Here is a 12500-nt window from a genome sequence, read left to right as displayed (position 1 = left end):
AAAAATAAATGCCAAGGAAGGGGGGGGGGGGGGGGCTAGACAGGAGTTTGTAAGCCCCATACCGGACTGACTGTCCACTCACGCTGTGAAGTCCGCTGCTGCCGTGGCTGCCTTGGTGGCGTCCGTGTTCAGAGTGGCTCCCCAGACAGCGCCTTTGTGACCCAGAAACGTCCCTATCCAGTCTCCTGTGTCTCCGTGGCGCATCATGGGTTTGCCATCTGACAACAGAAACGCAGGGAGGGTTCAGAGGTCAAAGCCTGGAGGCACAGCAGTCCACAGGTGTCTGCTGAACTAGACACGCTGCATGCCTCACTCTGATAAAGCAGCTGCTTCCAGGAGCACATTTATATTTAGCAGTTAATGTTAAATTACCAATTTATGACCAACATTATTGAAGGTTGGACTGATTGTAAGAACCATACAGGACGCAGAGTGAAGTATAGAGTATGTATGTCTTAAAACCACTTCGAGGGTCTAACATTAAGTTAAATGTTAAGACCCTTTTTCGTCAAACCTTATTTGCGGAACGTCCATAGTCCGTTGGTCTCACCTTTGCAGGCGCTGATGAGGAAGTAGCCGTAGGGAGTGATTCCACTGAAGGCCAAGTCGACCACAGGCCGGGTGTGCCCGGAGCAGGTGAGCGGAGTCTGTCTCATCGCCATGGTCCTCCAGCCGGGCAGGACACTGTTCGCACGGAGGGTGAAGACGGTAGAAGGCTAGCGGGTAGCTTGCTAGCTAGCGGCGTGAGGCTACCAGGCTACGGCAATGGCAAGACAAGCTAGCTACTATTTAGGCGAGTAATTTCCGTTAGCTAGCAGTTGGCAGCTGGTTGGACTACGAATGAGTGAGAATTAACACCGTATATTTGTCAAACTAATCGTCAGGTCTTCCTCCCAGCAAAGGAATGGCTATCGTGCTAATAGCTACAACATTGCAACTAACTAGCAACGTGCAATGCGGCGTAGCTATCGCAGATACCATATAGCCGGTGTTCTGCCAGCCACAACAAAGATAATACTTCCGGTGTGACATTTTTCACAATAAAGGACTATCTATTCAACAGACCTTTAACTGATCAGTGTCCAATATTAAATAAATAAATAAGACAGTGACATAAATAACCACATGAATAAATGAGACAAAAAACACAATAATAATTCAGTCCTCATAATGAATTCCTATTTAATCCTGCTTCTTTCCACAGCAACATTATATTGCAGCAGGTATGTTTTTTCATATCCAGCAGTTTTAATTTCAAAATGTAAATTTGTCCAAGTCTGTTTTAATTTCAAAAAGCAGTGATTGTTTTATAACTTCATTGTTGTCTTTATCTGTCAAATAAGCCAAACATACGGTGGCCCCGAGAGTCAAAACACAACGACATTACACAAAACTCAACTGAAAAAGGGAACGACATTAAGGTGAGACTGCAGCCAGAAAAGGTAGTTATGTATTGGACACGGCTTCCCTAAAGCCCTGGCCCCTCAGGGCCATACCTGACTTGAAATGGTATAAACACGAATGGGACAGACATATGAAGTTTCCTGACACCAAAACACGACAGAAAAATATGAGTTTTTATTTGACGTTTTTACTCCCCGGTTTGAACGTCTGGCTCTTGCCTTGCGAGACAATATATGATTGTCAAATCTATTTACTTTTTTTGTCAAAACAGCTTCAATAAGCAACATTTAAAGAATGCCTGTGTGTGTGCCTTTGCTTCCATGCGTTTTCTGTACCAGCTTAAATGTGTACATTTAATATGCCAGGCTGAGCAGTCACCCATGTGGTCTCCTCTTCGCTTACCTTTTTCCGCTTCTGGGCTTCCCCTGGTAAAGCCTTATTTAATGTCACAACCCTTTGACTTGTGGGTAATTCATTCAGGCGTACGGAAAGTGTTCATAATGGGCTCATAATGTCTGCGTGAGAGATCCAAACACTTTACTATTTGACAGAGGCAGCCCTAAACCTCACGGTCTTCGCGGGAACGCGTCTCAAGCTGTGTCCGTAAAAGTGTGGACATTGGATTGGGCCGTTTTGATTTCTATTTTGCAGTTGTTTTTTTACTTTTCTTTATTTTATTTTGAAGGCTGGACAACGACTTCTCCATGTGCTCCACGGCACATAAAGGCGTCTCCGTACTGCTGCCCCCTGCAGGACGTGTTCTTCACACGGAGAAGTGACACTCCCATAAATCAAGTTCACTTGAACTTACTTAAATGTATTATCTCACAACTTAGATTTCCCACTGTTTTCTCTAAATGTTTTAGTCAGGATTGGATTATACAGTAATCCTAATGTTACAGGGTTCTGGCAACAGTGACTATCATTTATGAGTAGAAGTACTATATTGTTGTGATAACATAGGCTACTATAAAGGCGACTTAACATTGAGCACAAACAGGTTGCACTAAAAGAAATAGCCCAAATGTCCCAGGGGTTAAATATTATATGATTAAGAATAAATACGTTTAGCTCCGTTTAGTAATTGGACACTAACCTGTTAGAAGTTGTAATTAGTCATCAGCAGTGGTGTATAGTAACAAAGTAGAAATACTTAGTTACTGTACTTAAGTAGTTTTTTTGGGTATCTGTACTTTACTTTACTACTTATATTTATGTTGACTTTTACTTTTACTTCACTACATTTTGCAAAGAAAACTGATACTTTGACTCCGATACATTTCCCCTGAAACCTTCGTTACTCGCTACAAAATCAAATCTATCTTCAGAAACAAATGAATCATGAGAGCAGCGTCGGGGACTGTGGTGGAACACAGACTGCAAGCAAGCAGGTTTGGTGAATCAGTGGTGCTAGCAGCAAGTTAAATCATTGATGAATCACGTTAATGCACAATTGAAACAAGTGCTCTCAAAGCCGCGGCGTTTTGATTCCCAGTGATGCCAGGATGCTACATGCTATAAGCTAGCGGGCGACTACATGAGTGGAATTCCACTCTACGATGACTGATTTCATGACGGAAGTAGAAATGGAAGCACCTGCTACTCCCGAAACAAACGACGGTGGTGACGAAGACCAACACCAGTGGATCGCTAGCGAGTTAGTGAGCTGAGGAAGTGTTGACGGGAGCCGAGAGACCGCGGCGTTAGCATTAGCATTAGCGTTAGCATTAGGGAAATCCTTCGCAGCTGTGCGCAAGCTGTCTGTGACGCTGAACACACCTCTACCTGCCTCAGTGGCCTGTGAAAGGCTATTTAGCATCGCAGGACTAGTCTTCAGCCCAAGAAGAGCGAGACTGAATTCTCGCAATTTTGAAAACCAACTTCTTTTGAAGATGAACAGGACATTTTTCAGTTTCAAGTAATGACTGTGTTGCTGCTTTAGTATTGATCATGTTTTGATATTTGAGTCATGTTGTGGATGATCAGATGGAGTTATGATGGTAGCAGTCACCCAATTGCAGATTCAGCTTGAGACAAAACCTTTGTCTATTGTGTTCAAATCAGGCCCATAGGAGTTTACAAGGCAGGTGTCCTTTCTCTAAACACTGACCTGATGCATCAAGTGGATATGTTTTGCTGAACATAATATTATGCATTGGTCCTCTACATCCTCTAGTCTAATGAGCAGACTTATAAACGCACTGTTACAACTCCTTCATAGTGTCATATTGCTTTTCGGAGAATTATGATGATAAGTTCATAGTAGATGCAAAAGTATACTTATGTACAATATATTGTGTTGAACATTGTTGCTCCTGAATGGATCACAGCAACCCAATTATGTTCAACACAGCTCCATGTCCTTGGTCATGGTGCCACAGCACTTAAAAGAATAAACTTCATCATTCTCACAATTCTGACTCTTTGCTTTTTCATTAACAGCATTTACTTGTACTTTTACTTTCAATGAACAGGTTATGATGTTCATTTAATGTTCAGGTTATGATGTACATTTAATATCAGAAAATTACTTTTGTACTTAAGAACAATACATATCAGATACTTTAAGACTTTTACTCAAGTAGTATTCTAATAGGTGACTTTTTACTTTTACTGGAGTCGTTTTCCAGTAAGGTATCTTTACTTTTACTCAAGTATGGCTTTTGAGTACTTTATACACCACTGGTCATCAGACATCTATCTTCTGTTGTGGGTTTTATTTTGGCTATACCGGTTTGAATGTATCACAACTTCCCTTGTAGCATATTCACTTTATTTAGGTAGGAAAAAACAGTCAAATAAATGTAAGACTTTCAATGTGATTATCTTCTATTATATCATTTTAAAAGTCTGCTATTAGAAGCCCTGTTACAAATACAAAAATGTTCACTTCAAAAGAAAATGAGAAGCTCGTCTGATCGGTCGGATCTCTGAACAGCTCCTGTTTTCCTGATGAGAGGCAGAGCCGAGGATCCAAACCCTGAGAGCGGGAGTGTGCCTTGCCCCACGGCTGCGGGCAGGGATGGCGTCCTGAGGCCGGTGAATAAGCAGAAAAGCAGACAGACAGACAGACAGACAGAGAGGGAGGGGCGGGGAGGGGAGGGGAGGGGGCTGCATCACTAGAGCATCGCGTGGCACAAGACCAGTGTCTCTGGTGATGATGACAACGCGTTTAGGATATTTACGGCTGTTCATTCCATATTGGTATATTATATTTGACTGTTGACATGAGATTCGACGCCGCGGTGTGACTCCTTTGCGGGGAGGCGGTGGGGGTTTGTTTTCTCCCTCCGGCGGGGCTCTCTGCTCATCCGACGCAGGGAGGAGAGGGCAGAGGGAGGGAGAGAGGAGCGATGGCTGCCGGTGGAGCAGGATGCGGGGACACGGTGGAGCAGTGCCGGGCCGAGGTGGAGCGCCTGACCCGGGAGCTGGCGGAGGCCAACCGCGAGAAGATCCGGGCGGCGGAGTGCGGGCTGGTGGTTCTGGAGGAGAACCAGAGCCTGAAGCAGCAGTACGCCGACCTGGAGGCCGAGCAGGAGACGCTGAGGCTGGAGCTGGAGCAGCTGCAGGAGGTGGGCTCAGCAGGGGTATGGCTCGTTACTCGCAGAAGTAAACCTGATTAGTTAGGGTTCCGACCAACTGTAGGCTGTCGTTACACGGTACCGCCCGAGGGCAGGAGGTGTTTTCACTTCACAAATAGGTGAACGGGGAATCACTTGTTCGTCTTAACACACGAGCATCACTTCCTATTGCTTACCCACGGCTGCGTGCTGGAGATACACCTGCTGGACAGCTAACGATACACAGGCCCAGCCCATCATCTGCCCACTGTGTCTTAAGACCGTCTGCTTTATCAGGACAGGCTGTTTATCTTTTTTAGCCTCCACATTTGCTTATATATATATATATATATATATATATATATGCTTTTCTGTTCATCTTTATGTTTGCTGTGTTGTTTTTGTTGTTCTGATGTAGGCACATTATCATGTTTTACAATTAATCATTTTTATAGCTTATGATATTTAAGTGTCCCTTGAACATGAGATGTCAATGAGAGCTTTCTTTATTTGCTCCATCCCCTTCAGTCTCACTTCTAACACAGATTGGTGGATCAAGTGAAATTACTCATTTAAAAGCTCATTTATTTGAGCTCCTCAGCATGACTCCTCACACTTCTCGTCACGTTGTCAACAACAGAAGGTTTATGTAGTATGTCAGAAACATGAACATGAAAGATCATATCAGACACTGAGAAAGGCCACAACGCTGACATGTCGTCACCTTAAAACTAGTTGTGACAAACACGTAGACTAGCAGTTGTCCAGTTATTCCAATATTCACTCTTGTTTCGCTGTGGTTAACTCCTGAGAAAAATACCTCTCAGGAAAGTGTACTCACGATCCGTGTCAGCCTCATGTTCGCGTAGGAGCAGGTAGTGGACATTAGCTTTATCAGAGCAAGTTCTCTGAAACAGCTCCAGCTGAGAAGCTGGCTTGATGAGAGCTGAGTTTACTGCTCATGTTTCTGATGGATATGTAGAAGAGAACATCATTTCCCAGCATGTAGGCGTGCATGGCAACAATACTTCACATGTTTGTTAGCTATACTACAGACCGATGCCGGACTCGGAAGCTGACTGTGCAGTTTCATCCTGAAGGTCAGTGTGTGTGTGTGTGTGTGTGTGTGTGTGTGTGTGTGTGTGTGTGTGTGTGTGTGTGTGTGTGTGTGTGTGTGTGTGTGTGTGTGTGTGTGTGTGTGTGTGTGTGTGTGAATGCCTACAGTTAAGCTGGCAGCAGTACCAGATCATACTATGATGTGTCAACAGCATGTCATTTGACCATGTCTGGTCTGCATGGACGCTTACTTGTTGACAGCAGTGTTTCCGGTGCACGCAGTGTTGCATGCTGGTCTCTAGCAGTTGGGATGGAGACGCTACTGGTTCAGTGTTTACATATGTCTTTCTCATTTATTATGAGTTTATTTTCGTGGTTATGGCCAACATTGCTGTCAGTAATAATAACACTGTATTCTGGGAGGACATACATTAGTCTGATGGGCTTGTAGCTTCACCGGTCCAGGAAAAATGGCGACGCTTCGTACTGATGTCTTTGATGAAATGTATTTGCTGCGTTCTCTCTCTCTCTCTCTCTCTCTCTCTCTCTCTCTCTGCACTTCAGACACCGTGAACACTATCAACAAAACATAAACATTTTTACATAAATTGCGAGCTTCCTGGAGTCTCTCAGGCAGATGTCCGTTGCCAAACAGGCTAGCACATATTAGCACATTAATAATGACATAAACAAACTACAATCTCAAAAAATGCAACACATGTAAACGTAAATGCAGGTCAACAACAATACACACAAATACATGTTCAAATGCAGACTTTACCGTGTGCACCTCTTGGACCACGTGCAGAATCAGTTTAACCTGGTCCTTCACTAACCTGGTCGACCCACAATGCCCCACGGTCATGTGCCCACGCCCACTCTGGGTGTGGCCCGTTACTTTACGGCATTACATGACGAACTACGACACCTCGAGGCACCACATACGGTACCATATAAAGTCATTACATTTCATTTACACAGTTACAGGCTTTCATTCTACTCCCACCTCAAGATGACTCAAATCATCTGACTCAGCAGTTGGCTTGATTGCTGCTGCAAGTAATATTTTAATTATTGATTTATGTGTTGATTATTTTTTGGATGAGTCGATTAATAAATAGTTGAATAGACTGTAAAATGTCAGATAATAGTGACAAATCTTCATCACACTTCCCAAGTGCTCTAGAGATGCTTTCTTTGAATAGTTTGTTCTGTTTGATCAACAGTCCCAAAACCCAAACATGTGATATAAAACATAGAAAAACAGTTTGGTATTTTACTATTAATAATGCAGCCATTATTAATAAGTACAAACAGTGTTTCCTGTCACTTGTCTGCTATGGATTCATATTACATACATCAAGCCAACCTGGTCTATTTCCTCAAAACTAACTTACAGATAAACTATCCAGGTGTTTATCAGAAGCACTTTATTTTTGCATCTTGGACGAGCATAAACCAGAACAACTCTTTAAAGCAGGTGACATTATTGTGTATTAATGTCTACTGACCTGAACAGATTGCCACAGTTAATCCATAGATTTAAACCCAGTGGGCCGCACCATGTTAATCGCTACAATTAGTTTTTTTGCCAAAATGAACTTCAACTACGTATATGAAAATCCCTGGAAAAACTCCCAACAGTGTAATGTACAGCCTAGTGTGTACAGCGTAGTGTAGGCTTATGTAGTGTGTATGAGGTAGTGTACCTCGTACCTCCTTACATCCTTCTGATGATGATGAAGGTATTATTTCGTATGCCACAAGTGATGAACATGAAAAACTACAAATACAACTACAAATAAAGACAAATGTAGCAACATTCATGGGAGCTACCGGCAGCAGCTGTATATGCACTGCTGTTGCCACCTATCATGTAAAAGATAGAGAGAGAGATGGAGGGAGGGACAGATAGATGAGAGAGTGTCACAGTACAGCTCCACTCCCTCCTCATCAGTCTAAACTCCCTTCACCTGTTCACTCACCTGCCTCTGATCAGTAATCAAGCCCCTCTATAGACTGCTGCCTCCCAGACACATTTGCCAGATTGTTCTTCGGTTTTCAATGCCAGACTCTGCAGCACACTCTCAGGACTGATCTCCTGTTACTGACCCTGCCTGCCCCTGTTCTACCCGCCTTGCCTGACTCCCGGTAAACCCACCAGCCTTCTGATCCTGACTCTGATTAACTCTGCCTGCTGTTACTGAAGTTTGTAATAAAAGCCAAAGATCCCTGGAATCCTGTCTGTTGCATTTGGGTCCATATACAACAAGAGACAGAGAGAGAGAGAGATGGGTGGGTTCGGGTTTTTTCGTATGTTTGAGTTCTTTGTCACTAACATGTTGAAGAACAGGGTTAGTCAACAGTAGAAAGCATGGAGGCCAGTGAAAATGTCACGGTGGTGACTTCTGTTACATATTCATTCTCTCTTTCCAAGTCAACTTGGGTTTTTTGTCCAGTGGGAAAGGGATTTTAATAGTCTAGCGATCTGTGCAGAGAGCATCATTTAGAGGCTAAATACTCCCAGCAGCCTCTCAGGAAGAACACATTATGTTGTAACCCTAAAAACATGGTTCACATTGAGTTTGATCCAATTTTACATTTAGTCTCTTTTGGCTCAACACTAGAGAAACTGAATTTATTCATGTTTTATGTCTTTATTCACCCCGAAACATATTTGCACAGAGGATGCTCAGTACACTGTTAAATAAATGTATACACAATATTGATATAAGATACAATACACCTGCATATTAAGATAAAATAGGACAAAACAAAGGTGACAGTTAACAGTAAAGGGACGACAAGTCCCTTCACTTTTAGTCCCAATAAAGATTGGGAACAGTGTCACAGATGGTAGATTCTACTTTATGAGCATTTTTCAAGCTGTAGCTTATTTGTGCTTGTGTGCTACAGATCGTAGCAGCTGGTGCTCCTGTCGTGTGTGTGTGTGGTCTCTACGCTCTCCTCACCTCTGTATGAATGGGACACAGCCACATGCGCAGAAGCACTTAGGAGCAGACCGGATGTCTGAAAGATGTGCACACACACACACAAAGAGCAGAGCGGACGTGGTGAATTATTAAGTATGACGTCATGATGATTCCTGAACACAAAGCTCCATGTTTCCTGTACGTGACTTTAGGTTTTTAAAGAAGAGGCATTAAACACAAGAGGAGCTGGAAGGTGGGACGGGTCAGTGTGTGAGGTACAAGCCTTTAGATGTTGTTGACCAGTGATTCGATGATGGCTTCGGGGTCTCCGCCTCCATCAGATGCCGTTGTACAGTTGCAACATTTGTTTTTCTCTTAAGAAGGAGAAGAACATTTTACTGCAACTCGTGTCTTATTTTTGTAAAAAAACTCATCTGGAGGAGAAAACAAGGCCAACGGTGAAATTAAGACCCAAAGTGTTGAAAACGTCCATCACAGTTTACAGACGCACTTCCTGCTCCAGCTGAGACCGACTGCACTAAAGCTAGGCTGCGGTGGAAGAGTCCTTTTTGCTTAGGAAGGCTCCCCACTGACTGAAATGACCCTGAAGTATCCAAGGAAAGGTGCTTCAATGCTTCCTTTAGCGTAGGAAACACTGGACCTTCCTTTGCAAAAGGAGAGTAGATAATACCGCCCACAATGCCTTGCGGCGGCAACATTTAAAGTGACTCATCATTCGGCCGGCCATGAAAACAAACGACATGCTTATCTTACACAGCTTTAACAATTATACTCATACAGTCATGAAGTAATGGATTCATGTTGATGAATATTAATAGACAAATCCTTACGTTTCATTTCATATTGATGTATTTACTTAAAACATTGAAGAAGAAAAAAGAATATAAAATGAACAGTAAATATAGCAAACCTCCCGTCTCTGGTTTTAGTATTAAGTATTATTCATCCATCTTATTTTTCTGCGACCGGGCATCAGACAGCCAGCATATTTGCTTAACAGCATTCCAACAATAAAGATTTGAAGAACAATAGTTGGAATGCTTAACAGCATTCCAACAAATATTCACTACACACACACACATATATAATGATGTATTTATAACTATATATCATGTCTTGTGATCCGCAACATCTCCACTCTGGACACCTTCAAAAGGGCCCTCAAGTCCCATCTGTTCGCCAAGGCTTTCGGCCCCTGGTTTACGTGTTCTGTTTTTCTGACTGAAGCGGCCTTGGGTCCCCTGAAAGGCGCTATATAAATTAAAGTTATTATTATTATTATTATTATGTCTCAGCAGGTGCTTCATATCCCTCACTCCCTAACTGTCGGTGCTGGATCTGTCCCCGTTGTTTTAAAAAGCTAAATAAGTTATTAGCATGACGTCATGCAGCTAGCTAACCTGTCTGGTGTACAGCTAGTACAGAAGGTCCATGTGCTGCTTCCCTTTCCCGCTAGTCTGCTGTCTGATTGTGAGGTCAGGCTGATCTGATATCAGCTCTTTAGCTGCAGAATCTCCTCCAAAGTTCTCCTCTCAAACGGGTCTTGGAGGAGTAGTGCTGGCGCTCGCCTGCTGAGACTTCTCCTGACGTGAACGCGCAGCTTTGGCCCCAAGCTGAATCTATTTGAGGACGCTGATTGGCACACATTTATGTCTTTAACCAGCAATTGGCTAAACTGCTTCATAGACCCGCCTCTTTTGGGCAGTTTCGCCCCAGAGCTGCTGAGACGTGCACACGCGGAGAGGACGAGCAGGAAAAGCATATATTTTTGCGCAGATATGATAGTTTACAAATATTACTGGGTGCATTCCATATTTCAACAACACAAATATTGACAATTTGTATAGTTTATTTTGTATTTTTTGTGGCTCAAGGGGGGGGCGGCGCCCTCTATTGGCCAGCCACCACTGCATGTAAGTATAGAGTGGTCTCACCTACGTCACGATCTCCTTAGTTACGAGGTCTGTCCGCCATGTTGGAGTACATACAGATCCTACATGGCGGCGAGTAAACAAGGAAGTGCGGCGAAAATACCATACTTTGAATCACTGGATAGTGCATCAAAGGTTCGCTACCTGGCCAAATTGAAGGTTATTGGTAACTTGGATCCCTATACGATGAGTGCAGATGGTTTCAGTGCCGATCCTACTTATCTTCCATCGGTAAACTACGCCAACATCTACACGTATCTCGTGAACACCCCCAGTCCTTACACAAGTAGAATATGGGATGTGTGGTTCTATAAAATGGTATAGAATTTGCAGGGTTGAGAAGTCCGGCAGTCCAGTATAATATCTCACTTTTTCATCATTATTTTCGAAAAATTCTGAATCAAACATGGATCGTTCATCGGAAAGTTCCTTTTTCAAATTCTGATTTTCCGAGAGTCGGCGCTGCATCTCAGCTTGCATTGCTGCAATCGTGGCCCCACCGAGGTCTGTCTGGTTGGCTTGGTTATTCTTATCCTCGTCCTCATCCTCTGCTGCTGGTGGGCTGTCATATGCATGATCTGACGTTAAACTCATATCAAGCAATGCTGAGGCTGCATCTCTGTGTTTCGCCTGTTGTACACGCTCGACACGTCTCTGGTACCGACTGCTGTCACGGGCCGATGAAGCTTCGGTAACCTTCTCATGTCCAAGTTTAATTTATATTTCCTTTATTAAATACTGTTCACAAACGAATTAGTAAATAAAATCACTGACCACTTATAAAGTGATCCGCACATACTCTAGTGTACACCAAATTCCATTCCTTTATATCTCAAGAGATGCGTGACAGCCATTTCTCGCGACGTCGCTTGGATAGCTCCTTCGTGTCATTTCCTTGATGTGTAATGACCGCTGGCAAACGAAAGAATGATTTCTTGTCTAACAGCTCTGCTGCCACAACCAAAGACAGCACAAAAGTTCACCACCGATAGGTTATGCGACTCAGCCGTGCATGCCAGTGGCTTTGTGTGTCCTCCAACATGGCCGACAGCTAAACTGTGACGTCACACGAGACCACTCTATAGTCAGCTCCATCGTGCTCCAGATAAAGCAGCGACATTATACATCTGTTCATTTACACATTCACACAGCCAGCTGTCTCTTTTGCATGCATCTGTTTAAACTGTGTTGCTTTTATTCTGAATTATGACTTAAACTTCTTTGTATTGTTTTGTATTCATTTACAATCTACGTACAGAGCTTTGATTGGTCTTTTAACGGGTATACAGAGCAGGTTACGTGTTCAGCAAGAGTAGCCATGGCGATCTCCGGTAAGAAGCGATCTTCTGTCGTGGAACTGAAAACCCAGAGTTAACCTTCAAGTTACCTCGCTAACCCCAAATCCTGCTTTGTGAATCAGGCCTCTGGAGAAAAGGCAGCAGGGGAGTGTGTGAAACACAGACGAGGCAGGTTGGGGCCTCTTTGTACAAGTCCTTGTCCCCACTCTTAAATGCCTGATCTTTCTGCAGTCTTAGCTGTCTGAGTTCTGCTGTGATCCAGGGTTTGTCATTGTTGTAACTCACCCTGGTGCTTGT

At 43.4% G+C, this 12500-nt stretch overlaps 2 protein-coding genes across 2 annotated transcripts in view; one reads left to right on the top strand and one right to left on the bottom strand.

Moving 5' to 3' along the window:
* Window positions 1-994, bottom strand: part of strap (serine/threonine kinase receptor associated protein) — a 19117-nt gene extending 18123 nt beyond the window's left edge. Inside the window, exons 1-2 of the mRNA XM_079294210.1 lie at window positions 551-994; window positions 83-218 (exon numbers count right to left, since the gene is read on the bottom strand). Coding sequence (XP_079150336.1) covers window positions 83-218; window positions 551-662 — 248 coding nt within the window. The 5' untranslated portion in view covers window positions 663-994. The remainder of the gene's footprint in view (window positions 1-82; window positions 219-550) is intronic.
* Window positions 995-4757: 3763 nt separating this feature from the next.
* LOC306795617 (protein bicaudal D homolog 1-like) overlaps window positions 4758-12500 on the top strand; it is a gene marked incomplete at both ends in the record, with an annotated part of 56085 nt that continues 48342 nt past the window's right edge. The window contains one exon of the mRNA XM_079294176.1: window positions 4758-4991. Coding sequence (XP_079150302.1) covers window positions 4758-4991 — 234 coding nt within the window. The remainder of the gene's footprint in view (window positions 4992-12500) is intronic.

This window comes from Melanostigma gelatinosum, assembly GCF_949748355.1.
Source record: "Melanostigma gelatinosum genome assembly, chromosome: 22".
In the NCBI taxonomy this organism is placed as follows: domain Eukaryota; kingdom Metazoa; phylum Chordata; class Actinopteri; order Perciformes; family Zoarcidae; genus Melanostigma; species Melanostigma gelatinosum.
The sequence above is the reverse complement of the archived record's forward strand: the minus strand, read 5'-3'. Positions and strand labels throughout refer to the sequence as shown.